The sequence below is a fragment of the Lacerta agilis genome, chromosome 3 (assembly GCF_009819535.1).
Source record: "Lacerta agilis isolate rLacAgi1 chromosome 3, rLacAgi1.pri, whole genome shotgun sequence".
Taxonomy (NCBI): Eukaryota; Metazoa; Chordata; class Lepidosauria; order Squamata; family Lacertidae; genus Lacerta; species Lacerta agilis.
The window spans coordinates 43603-68484 of NC_046314.1; the positions used below are offsets into that span (position 1 = coordinate 43603).

A 24882-nucleotide genomic window follows, 5' to 3' on the forward strand; every position below is an offset into this window, starting at 1 on the left:
TTGAGGTAATTCGTAATTTTTGCCCCCAACTGAGCATACGTTTCTTCCCTCAACTTTGTCACACTCCTGAATTTTTTCCTTAGTTGTTCTGAGGTAATTCCAAACCTCGTATAAATTAATTGTTTAAACATCTCAAAGTCTGTTGACTGTTCTTCTGTCATTTGGGCGTATATTTCTGCCAATACCCCACTAATTCTAGCCCTTAAGATCACCATTTTCTCCTCATCCTTCACTTGGAAATCTTTACAGGCTCTCTCAAATGATATCAGAAAAGCCTCTGGGCTATCTTTCTCCTTGAACTCAGGGAATCGCTTTAAATCTACCTTCCCTGTTGTTTGACTACTGGTGTTATTACTGTTATTTTGATTCTCCATGGCTGCTAATTCTAGTTTCTTCATTTCCAACTGAAATTGCATTCTTTCGCTCTCACTTTCCCTCTCAGCTCGAATTCTTTCGCTCTCCCTTTTGCTTTCCTGCTCAGCTCGAATTCTTTCTTTGTCTAATTCAAATTTATATTGTTGTTCTAGTTTCCACTTTTCTAATTCTATAGAAACTTGTGGCTCTCTCGCCTCAGGTACAATATTATTTTCATCTTCTAAGCTCTGCTCTTCCCTCAGAGGATTCCCATTTTCCTCCCCTTCAGAGCTATCTTGAGCTGGTTCCCTCACAGGGTTCTTTGTCTTTTTAGGTGGCATATTGTGTGATTGAGGATTGACAGTTAAATTAACAAAATAAGAGAAATCTCCTCTCAGCACTGTTCCCCCTGGCTAGGTTTCTCCAGACTCGGGTCTCAAAGTTCTGCTATGGGTCTTCTCTCTACCCGTTAAGCTTACTTCCTCGGACCCCAAGTCAAAACTCTCTGCCAGAACAGATTTGTGAGCTCTCTTTTCTCCTTTTGTTATCTTAGCCTTGCAGCGTCCTTGGGTAACCACACCTACACCCCGGGCTAGGTTATCACTTCACAGATTTACCCTTCCCCTTCCAGGTGTATTGTTTAACCCCCAGCTGCTTCTGCCAATTTTGTGGTGAACAGGCACAACGATTTCAATATCCCTCCACGGGCTTATTGATGTCTCCTGCTGGCGTATTGATCTTATCCCGTCGCTGCCACCAGTTTTGTGGCGATCACACAGGGTCCCCGGTCGTTTGACGGACTATTGATCCCTGTGCCACCACGCGCTTCGCTGCCACCAACCAGGATCCCCTCCCTGGTAATAACTTTCACAGCCAGGGTGCAGTTTTAAACAAAATAATAAGTGTTTATTTAAAAACTTCAACAACTTAAGATAATGGTTACAACCCTGCCTACGCTCACCACTCTACCTCACCACCAACCCTCACACTCAACAACCACCCACCAACCAACTCTCTCTATCAACAGCTCTTCATCAACTCCCCGCTCTCTAACTCTAACTGACTCCTTCAGCTGCCCCTAGCTCCTCCCCCCTCTGTTTATTGGTTAGCCTAGGGCCAGCCACTTAACCCCTTACTTACTCCTTCTCCTATATGTATACCCTAGGAAGGGCAAACGCCACAAGAACTTCCTGACAGTAAGAGCTGTTCGACAGTGGAATTTGCTGCCAAGGAGTGTGGTGGAGTCTCCTTCTTTGGAGGTCTTTAAGCGGAGGCTTGACAGCCATCTGTCAGGAATGCTTTGATGGTGTTTCCTGCTTGGCAGGGGGTTGGACTGGATGGCCCTTGTGGTCTCTTCCAACTCTATGATTCTATGACTGGGAGCAAAGGAAGTGCTGCTTGCTTCCCAGCTACTCGCTCTAACAACTAGGCGATTCTTCTCATCAACTTAACAACTAGGCAATGCTCCCCAACAACTCGCTCTAACCACTAGGCACTGCATCCCAACCACTTGCTCTAACCACTTGTATCTGAAGAAGTGTGCATTCACACGAAAGCTCATACCAAGAACAAACTTAGTTGGTCTCTAAGGTGCTACTGGTCCCATAGACGCCGCGGTGGGCCAGAGTGTGTGTGTGCACTCATGCGCACATGCTATTTCCGGCATGGAGGAGGCGTGTGTAGCTTCCCATTGGTTAAACGACCCCCATGGGCCACTTGCTTTAGGTTGCCAACCCTTGTTGTAAGCCCAACCCCAACTCTAAACCCTGACCATGACCCTAACCCTAAACCCGTACCCTAGACCCTGATCCTTAGCCCCTTAACCCTAGCCCTAGCCTAAACGAAAACCAAAATAAAAACCCTAAATCCCTACCCTGGACTAACCCCTAGCCCTAAATCGTAAACCCTAACCTTAACCCCAACACCAAACACTAAACATGGGGTCAGCAAACTTTTTCACCAGGGGTCCGGTCCACTGTCCCTCAGACCTTGTGGGGGGGGCAGACTATATTTTGAAGGGAAAAAATGAACAAATTCCTATGCCCCATTTTTTAAATAAAAGGACACAGACACATTTTATTCTACCCTAATCCTAACCCTTACCCAAACCCAAAAACCTAAACCCCTACCCTAGACCCTGACCCTAGACCCTAACCTAAACCTAAACCTAACCCACAACCCCAACCCCTAACCCCCCTAGCCCTAGCTCTTAACCCTAACTCTAACCATAAACCCCTACCCTGGACTCTGACCCTGACCCCCACCCCTAACTCTAAACCCTATTTTTTTTAACACTGATATTTTTTTCCTTTATTGTATCGGATTATCTGGGCTCAACTTTCTTTGGGTTTGTTCTGTTCTGCATCATAGTTACAGAGAGAGAGAAGAGTTACTTCTGTTAAGAAGAAAAGCTATAAAAATAAATTTTAACAAACTATAAATAATAATTTTATAGACAAGAAATCTCTACAAAGAACAGGTTCTCAAAGAATTTATTCCTTTAATAAATAACATATTTTATTGCATATTTCTATTAACAAGAGCAGCCAAGGTCAGTAAAGATTAAATACTATTCTAGATCCCTAGCAGCATCACTGATTTACTTCTATATACAGTGTACATTGGAAGACACAGCCAGGTAAGCTAAGTGTTTGTCACAATGGCAAGAATAATTTAACATCTTGATAACTAGAAACAATTACATATCAAAAAAAGAAAACACTGCTTATAACTTTTAGAAAGGTGTACAAAGAACCAATCAGTACACACTGCAAAGTTTTGGTTCCACATTGTAAACTAGGAACATAAATAGTTGCATAAGCTTTTTGTGAAATGTATACTATAGTATATAACTTGGTATATATTCAAGCTCCCTTGTTTTAGATTTTGTCTGGCTAAATTTGTTATTGTAGCAATAACATTTTGGTTTCAGCAATAGCAATATTCAGTGTTCCTCAGCAGCTGAGGACATTATACCGTAATCAACCATCTTGCTATACTCAGGCAGAAAGGTGGGGTGTTTAGGAGAACTGAAAGCAATATTTTTTGATACTTCAATCATTTTACTAGCATAAGCATTATAATATTCCCCTTCCCATGCCCTCAGAGGAAGACTAAATGGGTGGAGATTACATTCAGATATCTCTTATTATACAATCCTCAATCCCAATGCTCAGCATGGAAGCAGTTTACATTCCATTTAATTGAGCAATAGGTGCTTTGTCTACACGTAATACATTGTTTCTGATAACACAGTACAGAAAATGCTCAAGAAAAAAAACTTCTATGATGTATGTCCCTTTACGACTCAGACAAGAGTTGAAATAATTATACATTTTTTAAAAAGTCTCTTTAAACAAACAGAGGTTAGAAGTAACAAGTGAGTGAAAAAGAACCTATCATAGTGCAAGCTTTTGAGGTGACATATATAAAAGAATGGGATGCGGGTTGCGCTGTGATCTAAACCACTGAGCCTTGGGCTTGCCAATCAGAAGGTCGGCAGTTCAAATCCCCATGACAGTGTGAGCTCCCATTGCTCCTGCCCACCTAGCAGTTAGAAAGCATGTCAAAGTGCAAATAAATAGGTACCACTCCAGCGGGAAGGTAAATGGCGTTTCCGTGCACTGCTCTGGTTTTGCCAGAAGCGGCTTAGTCATGCTGGCCACATGACCCAGAAAAACTGTCTGCGGACAAACGTCAGCTCCCTCGGTCAGTAAAGCGAGATGAGTGCCGCAACCCCAGAGTCATTTGTGACTGGACTTAACTTTCAGGGGTCCTTTACTTTTTTATATAAAAGAGCAGCTATGACATTGTTGGTTTTCACTACGTATGTATATACTTGTGAGAATTTCTAGAATAACTTGTTTTTGCCCTCTTCCCAAATTCTTTTTATGAAAAAATTGTTCCTATAAGAAGGAATATATTAGGTATTTTAAAATGAAATGCATTATTGTTCTGAACATACTCAATTGGTCCAAAAACAACAAATACTCTTCCATTAGCATGTTGATCTGGTTTTGGTTACAAGAAATTCAACTAATGTCATGATTAGCTGATAAATGAAAGCATACAAACAGAAGACCTTAAGTACTTCTGATGTACTTAAAAAACTAAACAGACACAATTATACAACTATGTCACAAGGAAAATAATATCCTCGTATAGTTTAATTGTACTATGTTCCATTACATATTTTAAAACCATTATAAATATTTTGATAAAAAGCCTAAACTTTAAAGTTAGTTTCAGCTTAAATTTTTCAGTTCCTATCCTGGACTTTGCCTGATAACTAAACAGAGGAGCCAGTGGCTAAGATGCAACCAGGCGGCAGCAGGAATCTTGATGTGATCATTAAGGATGATGACAACACTCAGCTCTGAGATAAAAGATATTGCTAGCAATTATACACCAGCATTACAAATCCAGTTTCACTTTTAACTGAGGTAGTGCTGTAGAGGTTTGAAAGGGTGCCAGTAAAAAACCAGATTTTACTGCTGTAAAACACAGCCTCCTAACATGTTGTAAAATAAATACAGTCAACTGTGCTGAAAAAAACAATGGCAATTACTCAATCAGCCTACTGAAGAGGTCCAAACAGCAGTTTATGCAAACAGCAGCAGTGTTGCAAACTCAGTGAATGAGATGGGACAATTCCCCTCCAATACAATGAGAACCATGGAACTGAAAAAAGTGCATTAGGATTTTAAAATGTTTTAAATTCCATCAAGCAATTTTCATGGTGGTAATACTGGTTTCTTCATTCTGAAAAGAAAAAGAAAGTAAAGGCATCACTAAACTCTAGCCAAATAAAGATGCAGGGGCAGTCAGAGCTCCTTCACTACTCAGTTACAAGTTCAGAATGACCCAATTCTCTGAGGGCACAGACTACCAACATGCAGAAGATGGCCATAGAGAATTACATTTGCCTGTTACTCTCTTGGAACCCCTGACCATTAGGTCCAGTCATGGATGACTCTGGGGTTGCGACGCTCATCTCACTTTACTGGCTGAGTGAGCCGGCATACAGCTTCCGGGTCAAGTGGCCAGCATGACTAAGCCACCAAAATAGAGGCTTGGAGTACTGTGTATGCCTTTCTTATGCCATAACCTTCCTTATCTATTCTGAAAAATGTTCCTCAAGTATGAGGACCACATTGCTTCATTGCCACCTTCTGAGGGGTGCAAACCAGTGGTGGAAGTGGCCAAAGACAATGTACAGTAGGCCACCCTCCAGCCACAGACAAGGAAAAGGCATGGTCACATTCCAAGAGTGTTGTCTCAGGAGAGTCCTCATAGGATGGATAGAGAGGCCTTGAGGGCTGCATTTGGCTCTCATACCTGATGTTTTCCACCTCTGAACTAGGAACATATTTACATTGTCTTCACATTAACTGGAACTCATCTCACAATACTTGGTTTGATGTCATGAGATCTCAGCTGGCATTATCACAACTGACATGTCTAAATTGCTGTTGTTTGAAGCATTTGTACCCAAAAACGGCTCCCAGAAAGCCTTTTCACATAATCAAAACAATAGTTCTTATCCCCAGGCTTTCAACCTAAAAAGGCATGACATAAAGAACAGGGAGGGAAGAAAATCTAAATCAGATCCAAGCAGCTTTATCCTCAAAGTGTTTAGCCATTTGGTTACAGTTCACCCTCTGATCAGGAATAACCAACCTCCAATCCTTGAGGATGCAATGGAGGCAGCAAAATAGTATCTCTTTGCTGCCGTCACTGTCCAGTTGAGCCCGAATATGTGCTTGGTTGGCTGCAGACCAACATGCTCCAGCCCTCACCCAATCTGTTTCATCAACTACAGCTCCTCAATACAGTATATACTCCTTGACCTTTTTTTCTGTAGCTGCTTGTCACAGGAGCCCGTGTGGCTTCGTCTTTTCAAAGTAATGAGTTTTGTTATCAACATTGTTTAGGTTAGCTAACCTGAGTTCAACTAACATGAAATAGTTTGGGAGTATTTCCCCCCTACTGCTCCTTATTCTTTTGGTTTGATTTTCGTAGCTTTCTACAATTAATTTCTACAATTAATTTCCCTCTGAGGAAACAGTGAAGGTTTTTGTTATGAGGGTTTTCATTTGAGTTGTATATATTCTTGTCTAATTCCACTTAGTTGTTTAGGGGCCCTCACCCCAATTTTTGGGAGTTGAGTTTAGTTGAGTTTGGTTTATATCTTTACAACATCTCCATCTCGTTTCAGGGATTGTCACGGCTGAGTATTTCATACTTTTTTCCTTGGTTGACCTTTTTTAGGGAGCTGACACCATGCTTACGCATTATCTCTGCTTGGGAAAATAAAACAGGAAACAAACTTTTATTAGTTGCTCATTTGTTAACAATGAAATTGCTGAAAGCAATGCATTGGTCAGTCTGAACCATGTCAAGTAAACTATGAAAGTAGCATATCCACAACACAAACTGTGCTAGTACTTTCTTTTCAAGTCTAATTCCATAATGGGTACAATCTGAAGGAGCCACTACTCCCAGCCTGTGAAAAGTAGAGGAACTTGACTATCAGACATTTTGAAAATGTGAAAGTTTACACAAAATAAAAAATAAAAAAAAATCCTTCCAGTAGGAGTACCAAGAACAAACTTAGTTGGTCTCTGAGGTGATACTGGAAGGAATTTTTTTTATTTTTTATTTTGTTTTGACTATGGCAGACCAACACGGCTACCTACCTGTAACTGAAAGTTTACAGTACATTCTTGGGGCCGACCGGTAGGTTCTAGGCATTGAAGTGGGTTTTACTAGATGACCCTTGGGTCTCTTCAACATAATGCAGTTCAGTCCCATATGATTGAGCAATTATAAATAAATGAGTCCCCCCACCCTAAGAATAATGCACTCAGATAAACTGGTTTGTGCAGATCTTTTTGGGAAATATACTTTCTAAAGCTAAATTCTACTTAGGACAGAGCCTTTGAAATTAATGTTTGGATTTTTAATTCATTTCAGTGAGAGTAGGACTAGCATCTGAGGCAACTGTGTGTGTGTGTGTGAGAGAGAGAGAGAGAGAGAGAGAGAGGAGGGAGGGAGAGAGAGATGTAAATTTACATAGCAGGAGGAGGGCAAAGGAGGGCTGACAGCAAATGTAAAAAAGGTGAGACAGCTGCATATTCCTGCATTGCAGAGGGTTGGACTAGATGATCCTCAAGGTTGCTTCCAACTCTACAGTTCTATGATTTCAGAACATAGGCAGGTGGATTACATTTAGAGCAGAGAAACACCTTTGGAAACAGAAACTGCTTTGGTATCCTGAATAATGACTTTTCTGAAGAGAAAATTCTCCTCAACCTCTCAGCGGCTTTCGATACCATGGACCATTGTCTCCTTCTGGAGTGGCTGTCTGAACTAGGGGTGGGTGGCACTGCTTTGCAGCGGATCTGATCCTACTTGGATGGTCAGTTCCAGAGGGGGGTGCTTGGTAAATGCTTTTCAGCCCCATGGAGCCTTCAGAGAGGAATTCCTCAGGGCTCAATCCTATCCCCCACATTGAACATCTATGTGAAACCACTGGGTGGGGTTATCTGGAAGTTTGGAGTACAGTGTCAGCTCTCTTCTCCTTCACATCTGCAGGTCAGACAGTGGAAGTGCTGGACCAGCGTCTTGCCTCGGTAATGGACTGGATGGGAGCCAGCAAACTGAATCTCAGTCCAGCCTTGCCCCCTCAAATATTTTCTTGGTGGGGTGAAGGGATCGTGGCCCCTAGGAGTTGAGGCCATGATAGCCATAAACTAGGGTGGCTTTAAGAGGAGGAGAGACATTCAGGGAGGGGAGGGATATGCATGGCCCCAACTAGCCAGGCTGGCTCTGCTCTGCCTCCCCAGCTGGAGGCAGCCATGCTTCTGGATCTCAGTTGCTGGAAACCCCAGGAGGGGAAAAGAGGGCTCTTGTCCTGAGTCCTTGCTTGTGGGTTTGCCATAATGGGCATCTGGCTGGCCGCTGTGAGGACAGGAGGCGGGGGACCGATCCATCAGATGTCAGCCAGTCAATGGCAGGACTGAAGCATCGAGAGGACTTCTCCACATTGGAGTTTAGTGTGGATTTGAAGTTCCTCCTGTCTCGCCTCAAGAGAAAGATAAAGGAAGGAGGGGTGGCGTGTGTGGATGGAGAGAACCTCTCCCCGCTTCTCTCCGCATCCTAGACGGTGCGGCGAAGGGGAGGGTCATAAATCAAAGGGCACTCAGCCATGACTCAAAGGGAGCCCAAGATGTGGGAGATGACCCCCAAGGGTTGGCTCCCTCCACCATCCGTCCACTTAACACACTCCCCCCCACACACACACAAAGAAGCGCTCGCCCTCTGCCGCTTATCTTCTGGCGACACCTCCGTCTCCACACACACACACACACACACACACATTTTCAGCGCACGCTCTTCCCGCAGCCTCCTCCAGTTCCCTTTCCGTTCAGTGGCTCCATTGCTGCTGCTGCTGCTGTGCCCACCTCGAAGTTTGACCAGCTGCTCCGACAATAATCGATACTTTTGTTTCTAGACAATATTTTCTATTGTTTCTAGATATATTTATGGATATATTTTAAGTCAAATTGGCGCCCCCCCCCCGGGCAGGGGCCCACCTCACCTATCTGGAGGACGCGCTCGGGCAGGGCTGTGTGGGCGCGCGCGTGGCTGCAGCTGAAGCCCGCGCTGGGCAGGCGCTTCGCTCGCCAAGCCCGCCTCACCTTCCCCTCGCTAATCCTCTGGGGCAAGAAAGGGCTCTGCCTTCGGAAGATGGGGCTCTAAGCGACTGTTCACTGTTCGTCGCTTCCCTCTCGGTTTCCCGGTCAGTGGGGAAGAAGGGGAAAGGACGGGGGGGGGGCGCGACTCGCGCCGGAGCGCCCCCTCCCGCCTGGGAGGATTCTTTCCACGTTCTGTCTCATTCTTCCTTGCTCGGCAGAGCCCACAGCAGAAGAGCCCCTCCGAATCTCCCGGACTCCAGGACACTCAGGCTGGCGCGCGCCCTTGGGAACCATAGCGCCCTGGTGCATGGCGCTACTTGCGCCACTGGGTAGAGATGGGCCTGTAAGGAATCTTACCTTTCACTGAAGAAGCTTCTTTCAAATTGTGGGTCAAGAAGTCTATACTGGTGTAAGTACCATTGACACTTTCATTACAGGAGTGCTTGTGCTTGCATTTGTGCTTGCCTTGGCCACCACTTGCCAGATAGTCTCCTTCCAAGACATCAGCAGCAATGTGGTTGAGGCCATTCTGGAAGCCAGCTGAGGTCTCCCGGCACATGGGGCTGCTGGTCTGCTCTTCCAACAAGCCATTTTTCCTGAGGGACACATTTTCCACAGAGGCAGAATTGTGTCGCTTGGGACTGTGTGCAAAGGAAGGAGAAACAGGCGTCACTGTAGTAGTAGAGGGGAAAGTCTCTGAGCTGTGCCTCCGTCGTCCCTGAGGATCAGCACGGATTACTTTGGCTCCATGATTAGGATCAGGAGGACTAGCAAAGATGAAGGCCTGCACCCCAGACAGTGTAAGTTGCTTGAATTCAGTAACAGGGCTGCTTACATGAACATTTTCTGGCTTCTGTAAAATGGGCTGGGTTGGGGTGGCTGTTGTAAAAGTTGTCTCCATTTCAATGTTTAGGTAATATTTGCCGGGCTGCCCAGGGCTAGGGCAGGATCCTGGCATCAGCACATCTTCCAAGGATTCAACAGCCGCTGATTGTGACCCATCAAAGTCAAGGTTCATATAGCTGGGGATGAGGGAATCATTGTGCTCATTCAACCCAGAGCCAAGTGAGGAAGCTGAGCTGCCACAGGCCAGTGAATATCCAATGTTGACATACTCTCCACAGGGACTTGGTGGTTCATTTGTAGGGGGTTGCTCATTCATGAAGGGAGTAAGAGAACTCTCAGTTTGGCTGTAGTAAATGAGTGAAGGCATCATTGTGTGGTTGCAGATAGCAAGGAAGGACTCCCCTTTGGGTGTGAGAGTTAATCTCTCCACAGGTGAGTTCATAAACACATACTGGTCACTGTTCTTTTTCTCACCCAGAGAGTTTGGCTGGCTCTGGCAGGCATGAGTTTGGCTGGCTCTGGCAGATAGTGGGTTATAGAAGTTGCTGGTCTGGTCCCTTGGCCCCTGGCTTGCAAAGGCATCAGGAGAGGGCACAGGTGAGGCAGATCCATGCACAGGAGGCAACAGCAAAGGGGACATGTCAATGTAGTCACCACTGGTCATTCTCCTATCAGGACTCTCCCCAGACAACCTAGTACCCAACATGCGCATGTAGTCACTGTCATCTAGGGAGTTATCACTGCTGTTCTTGTGGGAGTGAGGATGCAAAATTTGCTGTGGGGCTGACACACTGGTGGGGCTCATAGACATATAACCACCAGGACCACCTTGCAATTGCAAAACAGCTGCTGCCGGAGAGCTCATGGGCATATAGCCCTCCTCCCCACTACCACTGCGACCTAGATGTGAGCTGCTACTGCTGCTGGTGCCGCCAGAGCCAATGTCCACATCACAGTAGTCCTCAGGATAAGGAGTATAGGTTCCCCTTGAAGAGGCCCCTGCTGTTGGTAAGGTAGCCCGCATCAGTGTGTACTCATCCAGGGAGGCAGAGGAGAGAAAAGTTGGCGTGGGGTGCCGATATGCTGGTGTTGTCAGGGAGTAAGTGCGCTTCCTGGGAACCTTGTCCCCTCCACTGCTCTCCCATATGTAGGGCCAATAACAAAGGTGTCCCCGCTCCATGGCAATGTAGCCATCCAGCTGCAGGCCAGGAGGAGTCTCAGGTGTGTTGCTGTGGTTACTAGCTGTTGAAGGGTCCATGGCTGGACCCAACTCCTCAAAGGCCAGGAAGCTAGCAGGTTCGTTAGGGGAGCCCAAGGTGCTGCTGCTGGAAGGGCGCTGGGAGAACATGCCTGGCTCCATAGCCAGCTTTGTAACCGAGGAGGGCGAGTGCACCAAGGGAAGGGAGCGACCGGGCGGCGCAGTTGTCTGGCTCCCGAGCCTGCAGCAGGCTGCACCTGGCGTGTGCCAGCGGCCGAGCGGGGACTCTCCAACGTCGGGGCCCGAGGGGCTGTCAGCTAGTGAACCAGCTCTGCCCCCGTCGCCCTCACTCGCGGTCCGGCTTCGGTTCCCGCTGCTTCTGCCCGCCACAACAGTGTCCGTACACGACCGGCGGAGAAACCCGGCCTGGCTGCGGGGCAGCGCCGTCAGAGAGGGCGGGTGGTGATGGCGCCGGCCGGGAACCGAAATGGGTCGGCTGCACATAGCCGACAATGCTCCGCCGGCGCCGGCGCTGGCTCCCGACGACGACGAACTGGACGAAGACGACGACGACTGGCTCTTGCTGCGCGGGCGGAACTCGGCGAGCTCCCGCAGCGCTTTCATAGCCTCCAGGATGGTCTCATGGATGTTCTGCGCCACCACCGAGTCGTCGGCCTGCATCCACAGCTCGCCGGGCCCAGTCGAGGCCGAGCGGCCAAGCTCCATGAAGAAGAAGCTGTCCGAGTGGCCGCAGCGGCGGATGTTCATGAGCTGCAGCGTCACGCAGGGCCGCTCGCAGTTGAGGCGCACCAGCCCTACCGTGCGCGCCGCTAGGCACAGCCGGTGTATGCCGGCAAGGTTGCGTCTCTGCCCGAGGCCCCTGGGCTTGAGTGTCACCTGCCACACCTCGCGGTAAGCCGAGGCCCCGGGCGGCGGCGGCTCCTCGCTCCGAGGGGAGCCGTGGCCGGCGGGCTGGCTCTCGCGGAGCAGCTCCATCAGCGCCACGTACCAGGCCTCCTGCTCCGGCTCGCTCTCGGCTGCCAGCGCGAAGTACTCGTCGCGCGTGTACAGAGCCACCAGGTGCTTGTGCTTGGCGTCGGCCCGCTTGTGGATGTTGAGGCAAGAGTCGAGTGCGATTGAGCGCTTGGGCGCCGCCGACTTGCTCCGCCACTTCTTTTCGCTTTCGTAGTATTCCAACCGGGCGGGCTGAGGCGGCGCTTCGTCCGCTGCGGCTCCGTCGCTGGCGGCGTGGAGCACGAAGAAGCGCCTGTGGCCGTGCTTGTGCTTGCGCAAGTAGCCGCACTTGCGCACGCCCGGCGGCGGCTGCTCGGGCGGCGGCTGCTGCTGCTGGTTGTTGTTGTTGTTGTTGTTGTTGTGGCCGCCCTGCGGGCGGTCGGGAGGCTCCGCCGCGGGGAGGCTCGCCATCCCCTCTCCCGCTCCGGGGCGGCTATTCCGAGCAGCGCTTGTGCGGGGCCCGCAGGTCGCGCGGCACCCACCCCGGCGGCCCCTGGGCGCTTCGGGTCTCTTCTGCGGCTCGCGCTCGCTCGCTCGCTCTGGCCAGCCGCTCAGTCCGTTCGTTCTGCGCGCGCTCCTCGCCGGAGGACCAGAGATGCAGCAGCAGGGAACTTCTCGCGCTCCGCTCTCCTCAGCCAACAGCAAAACAACACGTGACGCGCCCGGGTTACCCACAACCTCACGTAGGAGAAGGGGCGTTGGGGAGAGAATCCGCCCAGGTCCTTTCATCCTACCGCGCCCAGCTTCAGCCTGCATCCCGCGTAAAAGACAGCGCGATCCACCAATGGACTGCAGGGAGAAAGCTCCCCTCAAGGCTGCGATTGGCATCTCTGGCCCGCCTCGCCTGTTTCGTCTTGCGCCCTACTACTTACTACCTGTCGCTCTGCCAGCCACAAATCCGCGTCTAGATAGCGAGCGACGCCACGGGCCGGGGATAGGATGGAAAGGGCTGCCTGCCGGAGTGGGGCTCCTCGCCCGCCAGTCCGCCCGCCCGGGCCCGAGGTCCTCAGGCCTTCGTGCCGTGAGCCTGGATCACGTGCAACAACTTCCCCGGCGCTTCGGTAATTCGGAAGGCACGGAGAGTTCCCGCAGTTTATCCAGCGCGTTTGCTGTTGATGTGCTTATTTATTTAATAGCGAAATATAAACAGTCAATGGGACAGTAAGAGGAAAGAAGAAAAATAGAGGTGCTTTGCTAAGTGTGATTTCTTAACCCTTTGCTTTCTGTTTAAAGTGATTAAAATATTTTTATAGAGATACTGCTATATTTCATTGAAATGTTGCAAATAAATAAGCAGGCACTCTGTTAAGAAGAAAGGTGACAAAGGAACAACTATCCATTTCATCAAATGAGAGTTTTCAAGGAATAAAGGTACCCTGCAACACTCAGTGGCATTTTGTCCTTTGGTCCATTTCCCCATCCTCCAGTAAAGCTTACACCAAACTACTCTAAGAGCAAATCTGAGCATGGTGGAATTATGAGCCTACACAAAAAAATTGACAGGGAGGCAACTGCTTGCTGGCTAAATATTTTTTTCTCTTCACCCAATTAGTTTTCTATTCAAACACACATACTACAGTGGTACCTCGGGTTAAGAACTTAATTCGTTCTGGAGGTCTGTTCTTAACCTGAAACTGTTCTTAACCTGAGGTACCACTTTAGCTAATGGGGCCTCCCGCTGCTGCCACGCCATTTCTGTTCTCATCCTGAAGCAAAGTTCTTAATCTGAGGTACTATTTCTGGGTTAGCAGAGCCTATAACCTGAAGCATCTGTAACCCGAGGTACAAGGCATATAAAAACACAGTAATTTTTGTGTGTGAAAATATTAATGGCATGAGGAAATATTTGTTTGGTAAAATACATCAAATTCATGGGTTTTTATTTTATTTTAGCCTATGTGGAATTATATTCTTACAGAAATTTTGAAATTACTTTCAAATCAGCACCCCCATCAAAGTGAGAGGCATTTTTCATGCCTTGGATGTCAGAAAAGCTGCATATGCTGTTATCAATGAGCCTTCATTCTCAGGTAATGGCCAGGTCATCAATTTATTTTTGCATGTCAGTCAAGAACAGCAGTCGATCAAATTGTATCTGTGTTGAAGTAATTGGGGTCTACTGCAGAAAAAAAGATCTTGTGTGGTATTGTCTAAAATAGCATGGTGTCCAAGTGTGGTAACTAAGTATGAGGAATGTGTATTAGGAGATGCTGGATGCTGGAATTGAAGGTATGTTCATCAAATTTGCAGATGACACCAAACTGAGAAGGTATCTAATGCAGAATTTGAATTCAAAATGACCTTCACAGATTGGAGAACTGGGCACAAGGTAACAAAATGAATTTCAATAGGGATAAATGTACGGTTTTGTCCTTAGGCAGGAAGAATCAGCTGCACGTGAAAAGTGCATGTGACATGAGTCAACAGTAACCAAATTGCAAACATGTGCTGGATTATGGAGAAAGCTAGAGAGTTCCAGAAAAAACATCTACTTCTGCTTCATTGACTACGCAAAAGCATTTGACTGTGTCGACCACAACAAGCTATGGCAAGTTCTTAAACTTCTCAAGTTCTTGAGAAATCTCTATGTGGGACAAGAAGCTCAGTTTGAACTGAGTGGTTCAAAATTGGGAAAGGAGTACGACAAGGCTGTATATTGTCTCCCTGCTTATTTAACTTACTAGTGGTTTTTATGCCCGTTAATTTAACGGGCGCTAGAACATATGTGGCGCTGTTGTTGGGGAGTGGGAGGTGATGGCACGGATTCACGGGGTGGCTGCTGTGGGTTAAGCCCATTTGCCCCTTGGTAGGAGTGGCACCTGCCTATCCTTGCCTAGTTTCACGCAGGATCCGGCCTTGAACCTCTCCCTGACTCCATGCGCCCCACAGCCCTTCTCCCGCCATTTCCCCCTTTTCACCTCCCCGCGCCTGCTTCAACTTGCAGGCTGCCGGGCTAAGCAGGAAGCTAGTCCTCGGGGCTCTGGTTCCAGCGGCGAGAGCGGTAGCGTGGCGTCCCTTCTCGGCCTCCCCTTGGCCTCTGGAGCACCGGCGTTTCGCGGGGCAGGTTGCCCCGAGCCGCTCACAGGCTGCTAGGCCTCGGGGTCCCGGACTTCGTCCAGCCGGATATCCCCAGTCTCACTGACTTGCCCGGTGCTCCGGTGGCTTCCCCCGGCAGTTGTTGGCAGTCGCGCGTTTCTGGCGGTGGCAGCGGCGGTGCAGAAGCCGGGCGGGTGGCTCCGTTTGCGCTGGTCGCCTTCAGGAGCTCCGGCTTCGTGCTCTCCTGGCCGCGCAAACCGCCACTTCAACTGCCGCCGCCGCTCCCAACCCGATGTCTCTGCGCTCCAATCCCTGTGTCCGTAGGGCACATGCGCAGTAGTGCAATCCCAAGGACACAGGGACTGGACGTGGAGACACTTGGATTTTATATATATAGATATGCATAATTCATTGTGCGAAAGGCTGGACTGGATGAATCCCAAGCCAGAATTAAGATTGCCAGAAGAAATATCAACAAGCTCAGATATGCTGATGACACAACCTTGATGGCAGAAAGTGAGGAGGAATTAAAGAACCTTTTAATGAGGGTGAAAGAGGAGAGCGCAAAATATGGTCTGAAGCTCAACATCAAAAAAAATAAGATCATGGCCACTGGTTCCATCACCTCCTGGCAAATAGAAGGGGAAGAAATGGAGGCAGTGAGAGATTTTTCTTACTTTCTTAGGTTCCATGATCAATACTTACAGTACTTTCTTGGGTTCCATGATCTCTGCAGATGGTGACAGCAGTCATGAAATTAAAAGACAATTAGAAAGGTTGCAAGGACTCAGGCCATGACGGCAATAAGCAATGGATTCCTCTATTTTTGTTGTTTCAAGTATGAAACAAATTCCAGTTACAATGATTTTTAACTCCAGGACAAGGCCCTGTTTCATTTATTCTTCATCAGCTGTCGTTTCTTAGTTTCATGGTAAAAGTGTACCACTTTTTAGACTTGTGGCATTGGACTCTTCTGTGGGGGCATCTCTCCCCACCCCTGGGCTGTGTTTTTATCCACATCTAGTGAATTGAGAAATATCAGAACTTGTCTAGGGCTTAATCCAAGCTGCTTTGGAAAGTTTATTATTAGTGCTTTTTGTGGATGGGTATTTTTTCCTGTTAGGATTTTGTGTACTGGAGACCTCCAGGTTGCTTTCTGGCAATTTCTGCTTGCTGTTCTGAGGTTTAACAAGAGAGGAACCGTGGATCCCAGGACATTCCCGGATCCAATCAGAAGCCAGTGCAGCTTCTTTAAATTTGTGGTGTCTCAGTAAAAGTGGGACAGTTAAGCAGTTATGATATTGGACTCCCTTCTCTTTGAGTACTTCTGACCTTGGGGGTCTCACCTAGTAGCTGCTTAAGCTTTTTGAAATCAGTCTTAAAGTTCAGAGTGTGTGTCCAACTGCACTCAGCTTTTCTTGGCCTCTGTATCATGAAACCCAGGAGGATGTGATCACTTCCTCCTAAGTTTCCCAATACTTCTACTTCATTGAAGCAATATGAATGGGTATAGGTAAGCAACTTTTCTTTGGTAACTGTTCTTTCCTATATTGTTGTGTATCTGAAATAAAAATAGACCTTCTTGTATGTATTGTACTTACTCATCTTACGAAAAACAAGAGACCATTTTTTTAAAAAAACAACAACAAATAGCTTTATTACAAATTATATTTTTTATGAAGTACACAGTCAAGTAAGTTTCCTATAAGGCCTTTAAAAATTATGTTGGCTTGATTATAATGATGCAATCTATTTTAGACATAAATGTTTAAAATATCAGCATATTTTATAGAAACCCAATAAATAAATACATCGGACCATTCTGTATTCCACAGGAAAACAACAAAAATGCAATATAGAAAATGAGGGCATATTCATTTCATTGATCAGCAAGAATTATGTTTCTTCTTGCATGCAGGCTCCTTAATGCCATACACAATTCAGCCAAGAAAAAGTGTATGCCAGTACCCTCTGTTATGTCAATGAGGAATATTGGTGTTTAATCATTTTCTTTACATTAGTATTAATTTGTACAACAACCTTAAGTATATAATAAAGAGCCTGAGAAGTCAAGATAGAATGATAAAGTAATCCTATATATCTAATGCACAGAAATTGAAAAAACAAAATAAAATAAAAAATTCTTTCCAGTAGCACCTTAGAGACCAACTAAGTTTGTTCTTGGTATGAGCTTTCGTGTGCATGCACACTTCTTCAGATTCCTGAAGTATCTGAAAAAGTATCTGAAGAAGTGTGCATGCACACAAAAGCTCATACCAAGAACAAACTTAGTTGGTCTCTAAGGTGCTACTGGAAAGATTTTTTTAATTTTTTTTTTTTTTTACTATGGCAGACCAACACGGCTACCCACCTGTAACAGAAATTGAAAAGGGGCATTGCACACCTGAGGCAGAGCTGTACTTCTCTTAGCACCTTTGGTTTTTTGGGGTGGGGGGAGATTTAGAGTATCAGTGCATCACATTCATTTATAAGATAATGTTTATTCAAAAGTGACATTTGAAGCGTATCATCTTCATCTTCAGCAAGTAAAGAGCCAAGAAAGTAGAGTTTAGTTAGGCAGGTTCCTATAAGGCACTTGACAGTTTTCATGCTGGGTGACAATGAGGTACATTGCCAAATTGTTAACACAATAGCACCATATTGTGATATTAGGTACAACTGGAATCTCATGTTCTTCTCATACATACTTGGCAACGGCTAACATTTGAGTGTAGATCTCCTGCTTTTAGTGTGGAAGGAGTAGGTTTCCTGAAAATTAAAAACAAAAAAGCTATAAGTGACCAGTGAAGAAAACTGTTTTGAAGGAATAGTGTGTCCAACTCAGCTCCTGAGCTTTGTCACATACTGAACTGTCAGATCATAACTAGGATGCTTATGAACTGCAATGAACTGATTTAAAAGGACAGAAATTAATGAGCTTAATCTCTGCCTCCTTCTTAAAGCCAGTTCTTAAATTGTAGGAATTCCTATTCCTATGGGATTGACTCCCACACTATTCCTTGATACTGTCATTGAAAGTAATCACAATGTTGATCCCTCTGTGTTCAAAGTACAATATTTAAGTTAAAACATGGAAGCAGAACATGAAAGAACTATTCCTAAAATAGACAATGAAAGCACTTGACAAGGAGCTATTGACAAGTCACATTAAATGCCAGTGATTTGGGTTCAATGAAGTGATTTGGGTTGTAATACTCAGGGCACAATGGCACAGTATGAGGGGCGGGGGGGGGGCAGCACACCGGGCACATTTTTTTGAGGGGGTGTGACCAGGGGTCCCACGACAGGCTCCCTCATTAGGCGTGTGAGGGAGCTGCAGAGACAGCTTCCCTGCATGACAGCTCAATGCCGCCAGCTGGCCACACCATTCCTGGGTCAGGCCCCTCCCTCAACTGGGCTGCGGCGTGCAAGTGTACTCTGCACACTGCTTTGAGAGGCGAGCCACAGAGCATATGTTCCTCTGCTGAGCACACTTCAGTTCCTGACCCATAACTGGCTGTAATGCACTTCTTCTCTAGGCTGAATCTGTATCAGGTCCAAAGTAATAGACCAAAATATGCATTAAAGTATGCATACAGCTTGTATTGGGATCTCAATTGCAGTGGGAATCTGACTGATAGAATCTGGTCAGGTAGAAGCACAACTGAAACAAACCAGAAAAAGGACCAAAAATGCAAAGTAAGTCCACTCTGTCACATCTAGTTACATTAATTTTAACTATTTAAAAAGCTGCTTTCGAAATGCATTTTTATATCCTTGTACAGGTATTGTCAATGCAGAAGATGCTCCCAACTTACTTGAACATTTCATTTCTCTCAATAGTGGCAAGCCAGAAGCTGTAAGCATTTGCGTAATAATTGCAGGTGCCCTTGCCATGGCATTCTATGAAGGGAGCACTGCGGAACTCTTCCAGACAGGAACCTGGAGATGCCAGAGCTTGGCCTGAGCCCTCTGCACCAGCACTGGTGTGCTGCCAAAAATACAGGTTATGCATCAGTTGATAAGAAAAGATGATTGTTTATAATTACACAAAATTCAACAGTACATTTAGTATTTAATAACAATTCAGTGGGGTAAATAACTATTATTTGTATTCTACAGATGGGACTGGAAGCTGAAAAATAGTTACTTTGACCAATTTAGATGTTAAAATATTTTGTGTATCTGATGCATCAGGTGAAGTGGTCTCTGAAAATTTATATTATAATAAAATTTGTTCATCTTTAAGATGCCACAAAGCTTATGGCTGACTTTGAACAGTGACTTACAGTACATTCTATACAGATACCACAATGGTTGACAGCACAATCTTTTCTGATATGAACCTACTAGTGGAGCCCGCCATGTTCCACCTCTGAGGGACATTTGGAGAAAGCTGACATGGGATTAATGAAACCCTTTCCCAGTGAGGCCTGCCTACTGCCAATGTCACCAGGTGAAAATCTCCCTCTGTTCCAAGGCGTGCAATGGCATGTGATGGGCTGCTGTTGTTTTTCTTACTAATAATAAATGCTTTGATTTGTTTTTTAATTGTTCATGCTGCCAGTTTTTATTTTGCTTATAGGGTGTGTACTTTTAGTATTCTATGGATTCATGCTGATTCCTCCTTGGTTTTAAGTTGATAAGTTGGGCCATTTTTGAGAAGGAGACTCCAAAAAACAATAATTTTTACCTTGAAAAAATACCACTATGTTCAAATTAGGCTTACCCTGTATTAAACATGCAACCACAAAAGCATATGGTGCTCAAAGCCCAGGTTTTACCATCCACCCCACTGGCTATCAAACAGACAGTCCTTCATTAAAGGTACATTTTAAGATAATTCTGTGGCTGCTTTAAGTGTCTACACAAACCCACCCAACACAAGCTAGTCTCCTGGAGACTGGAACCACCCACCATGGAAACCAGAATCGGGATACCTATGACACTTCCACTCAAAATGTCTAATGACTCCTCCCAGTGGTGAACAGCACTGAGGACAAGATTGTGCTCTATGACATCATAGTGCAAGGACTATAAGACTGAAGCAATCTCCCAATGGTGTTCTCTGGACACAGCTGTGCAAGCAGGAGTGGAAAAACGGACTCCTAATAACCACCCCACAGAGCCAGTTCAGGGGTCCAGGAGACATGACCAGGATATCGGTGTCAATGCTATCAAAATTTGCTGAAAGATCCAGAACCAGAGTCCCACTCTTCTCATTCCAGTCTCAGTACCAGGGTGACCAAGGCTCACCAAGGTATAGTCCTCAAATTGATCCTTATCCGCTTAGTTATTTGTTCTGTCCTAATAGCATTTCAGGGGCCTTATATATTTGCATTTTTAAAATATTGTCATAAAGTTAATGTTATTGTTATTAAAATGCAACCAATTTCTTTTGAGCTTAAAAGGAGTTGGGGAAGGGGCAATAAGAGAAAAGCTTTGAGTTCCCAATTATTTTCCAATGGGACAGTTTGTGTCTTCTAATTCTTTCAAGCTACTTTCCTTTTTATTTAATTTTTATTACAGATTTTCTTGTGTAACAAAAAAGTGTATTCACTTTCAGTTCATAGGGTCTTTTCCATAGTTCTTTTACATTCAGTATGAGACACTTGTCTTAGACATTATGCAGTTGGGGGAGAAGAGAGGGAGAGATAGCAGGGATAATGATTTTTCATTCTATTGCATGGTGTTTGTGCAGGGTTTTTGTGTCAGCATCACGTGAATAGGTCCTTTATACATTTCTTTATTTTTGTTGTTGAGAGATTAGAGGCTCCAGAACTTCGTTGCTTGCATTCGGTTGCTTGCAGTATGGTTTCTTTGTGTGTATGTGTGGGTGTGGGGGGGTTTTGTTGGATCAACCCTATTGACTTGTCTGCTGTTTGCGGGTGGTGGTGGTTAGGACATTGTCTTGTTGTGCCACATGTGTGATAAAGGGGAGCCACACCAGGGTGAAGGCTTCCTCCTTTGTCCCTGTGCAAGTTTGAGTTCATTGGTTACAGGGGCGTACCCAGGATCAAAACTAGGGGGGGGGCAAGCCATGGTCACTCAGGTTGTGACATTTCAGCACGGAAAAGGTGAATGAAACCAAAATTTTAAGAAAATTATATATAATTATAGCAGTGCTTTATTATGATAGTTATTACAATGATTTGCTTGAAAAAATTTTTTTTTATTCTAGTTACATGTCTTATACTAATATCATTTTTCTTGGGTTTGAAGAAAACTTGTTCAAAACTTTCATTTCAATCCAGTCCTGGGGGTAAAATCCCAACTTTACAAAGCATTTAAATTGGTTTATTCCTATAGCCTTGACTGTAAAGCATGCTTAAATTCAAGTGTGCCAATTTACATGGAATATTTCTCCTTTATATAGAATTGCATTCTTCTATTTATACTGATCCAACCCCAGTGGATCAACCCCAAAATCTGATTGTTGTTGTTGTTCAGTCGTGTCCGACTCTTTGTGACCCCATGGACCAGAGCACGCCAGGCACGCCTATCCTTCACTGCCTCTCGCAGTTTGGCCAAACTCATGTTAGTAGCTTCGAGAACACTGTCCAACCATCTCATCCTCTGTCGTCGCCTTCTCCTTGTGCCCTCCATCTTTCCCAACATCAGGGTCTTTTCTAGGGAGTCTTCTCTTCTCATGAGGTGGCCAAAGTACTGGAGCCTCAACTTCAGGATCTGTCCTTCTAGTGAGCACTCAGGGCTAATATCTTTAAGAATGGGTAGGTTTGATCTTCTTGCAGTCCATGGGACTCTCAAGAGTCTCCTCCAGCACCATAATTCAAAAGCATCAATTCTTCGGCGATCAGCCTTCTTTGTGGTCCAGCACTCACTTCCATACATCGCTATTGGGAAAACCATAGCTTTAACTATACGGACCTTTGTCGGCAAGGTGATGTCTTTGCTTTTTAAGATGCTGTCTAGGTTTGTCATTGCTTTTCTCCCAAGAAGCAGGCGTCTTCTAATTTCGTGATTGCTGTCACCATCTGCAGTGATCATGGAACCCAAGAAAGTGAAATCTCTCACTGCCTCCATTTCTTCCCCTTCTATTTGCCAGGAGGTGATGGGACCAGTGGCCATGATCTTAGTTTTTTTGATGTTGAGCTTCAGACCATATTTTGCGCTCTCCTCTTTCACCCTCATTAAAAGGTTCTTTAATTCTTCCTCACTAAATCTGATTACAAGTGACTTTAAGCCATGTGAAGGGGGGGGAAGAGATGTAAACAACATTAATTTTTGTTTTTGTTTTTAAAAAAGATTTTATTATTTTCTACATTAAACAACAAATACATCAAACAAATACACAAAAACAATTAACAAAAGATAAAACAACAAAAAACACATCAAACACAATAAAACAACATAAGAATAACAAAAAGAAACCTATACATACCTAAACTGGAACACCAAAAGAAAATCATTGTTTAATTTCTAGTTTCAATCTTCTTTGGGGGGACTTCCCCCGTTCTCTCAACTGCGTTCAATATCAATATACTTTGGTAACTTTGTAACTATTTTCTTAACATTCACCACTATTCTTAATAATCATAAAGATACTAACTAACCATATATAATTCATTACTTAAACAACATATCCTTAGACATTGCTAAATATTTTAAACCATTCATAACATTATTTCTTGTGTACTATTTTCATCTAACATCAACTAGCTAAAGCCAATTAAACAAGCCAGTTCTGCTTCAAATATCTAACTTTTCACGATTTTTTAAATAGTCCTTAAATTTCTTCCAATCCTGTTGCACCTTCTCCTCCCTCTGGTCTCGGAGTCTCGCGGTCAGTTCAGCGAGTTCCATAAAGTCCATTAACTTCATCTGCCATTCTTCCACTGTCGGGATCTCTTCGCCTTTCCAGTTTCTTGCAAGTAGAATTCTAGCAGCTGTTGTGGCATACATAAAAAACACTCTATCCTGACTGGGTATCTCATGATTGGTCATGCCCAAAAGGCAGGCCTCTGGTTTCTTACTAAAAGTAATTTTCATTACCTTCTTGAGTTCATTGTAAATCTTCTCCCAGAAAGCCTTAACCTTTGGGCATGTCCACCACATGTGATAAAAGGTACCTTCCATATTTTTACATTTGCAACACATATTACTTGTTACATGATACATCTTAGCTAACTTCACTGGTGTCAAATACCATCTATATATCATTTTCATAATATTTTCTCTTAATACATTACAAGCAGTAAATTTAATACCTTCTTTCCACAACTTCTCCTAGTCATCCATCATAATGTTATGTCCAACATCTTTTGCCCAATGTATCATTGCAGATTTAACCAATTCATCTTTTGTATGCCACTCTAGCAACAAATTGTACATCCTGGAAAGGTTTTTAGGGTTCGGTTCGATTAACTCTGTTTCCAGCTTTGATTTTTCTGTTTGAAAACCAATCTTTTTGTCTAATCTAAAAGTTTCATAAATTTGATGATACTGCAGCCAGTCGGTGACCTCGTCTTTCATTTGATCGTAACTTTTCAACTTAAAAATTTCACCTTCTTGCTGCAGTATATCTACATATCTTGGCCATCTTGCAGACATGTTAGGTCTCTTATAAGCCTTGGCCTCTACAGGTGAGATCCATCTAGGAGTTTTTCTCTCCAACAAATCTTTGTTTCTCATCCAAACCTGATAAAGGGCTTTTCTAACTATATGATTCTTAAAAGCTTTGTGGGCCTTTACCTTATCATACCAAAGATATGCATGCCATCCAAACACATTGTCAAAACCTTCCAAGTCTAATACATCAGTATTGTCTAGTTTAAACCAGTCCTTCAACCAGCAAAAGGTCGCTGCTTCAAAATAAATCCTTAGATCTGGCAGGGCGAAGCCTCCTCTCTCCTTGGAGTCCGTTAATATCTTAAATTTAATTCTTGGCTTCTTCCCCTGCCAGATAAACTTCGTCAAGTCCTTTTGCCATATCTTAAAACAGTCTAGTTTATCTAAAATTGGAATCGCTTGGAATAAAAACAGCATCCTTGGTAATACATTCATTTTAATGGCAGCTATTCTGCCCATCAATGAAACTTTCAATCTTGTCCATATCTGTAAATCTCTTTTTATCTCGGCCCACACTTTTTCATAATTGTCCTTATACAGGTTTAGATTTTTTACAGTTAAATTAATTCCTAGATATTTTACTTTCTTAACAAAGTTAAGGCCAGTAAGGTCCTGTAATTTCCGTGTCTGCACAGAATTCAAATTTTTAGTCAATACTTTGGTCTTCACCTTATTTAATTTAAAGCCGGCTACACGTCCAAAAAGTTCAATTGTTTCTAAGGCTTTGGGGACACTGCTTTCAGGTTCTTGTAGGGATAACATCAAATCGTCCGCATAGGCTCGTAGTTTGTATTCCTTCTCCCCCACCTTTATTCCTTTGATCTTTTTCTCCGCTCTTATCATATTTAAAAGGACCTCCAGGACCGTGATAAACAACAAAGGGGAGATAGGGCACCCTTGTCTTGTTCCTTTCTCTAATTTCCTCCGATATCACACTGTTAACTATAATTTTTGCTTTTTGTTCTGAATAAATGGCATTAATGCCATTAAGGAATCGTTGCCCAACTGCCATCTTTTCTAGATTTTTCTTCATAAAAGTCCAAGATATATTGTCAAAGGCTTTTTCTGCGTCTATAAACATTAATGCTGCATCCGTATTTATGTTTTTTTCCAGTTTCTCTAAAATGTCCACAATAATTCTCGTAT

At 44.6% G+C, this 24882-nt stretch overlaps 2 protein-coding genes across 2 annotated transcripts in view; both read right to left on the reverse strand.

Annotated features, from left to right (window-relative positions):
* Nucleotides 1-4303: 4303 nt before the first annotated feature.
* On the reverse strand, nucleotides 4304-12867 carry IRS2 (insulin receptor substrate 2). The gene is made up of 4 exons (XM_033145331.1): nucleotides 12790-12867; nucleotides 11648-12444; nucleotides 9411-11593; nucleotides 4304-5115 (listed from the first exon to the last, which is right to left on the reverse strand). The coding sequence occupies exons 1-4, from the start codon at nucleotides 12865-12867 to the stop codon at nucleotides 5111-5113; spliced, it is 3063 nt and encodes a 1020-aa protein (XP_033001222.1). The 3' UTR covers nucleotides 4304-5110.
* Nucleotides 12868-17597: 4730 nt separating this feature from the next.
* COL4A1 (collagen type IV alpha 1 chain) overlaps nucleotides 17598-24882 on the reverse strand; it is a 170746-nt gene continuing 163461 nt past the window's right edge. The window contains exons 51-52 of the mRNA XM_033145547.1: nucleotides 18966-19138; nucleotides 17598-17916 (exon numbers count right to left, since the gene is read on the reverse strand). Of these exons, the coding sequence (XP_033001438.1) occupies nucleotides 17835-17916; nucleotides 18966-19138 (255 nt within the window). The 3' untranslated portion in view covers nucleotides 17598-17834. The remainder of the gene's footprint in view (nucleotides 17917-18965; nucleotides 19139-24882) is intronic.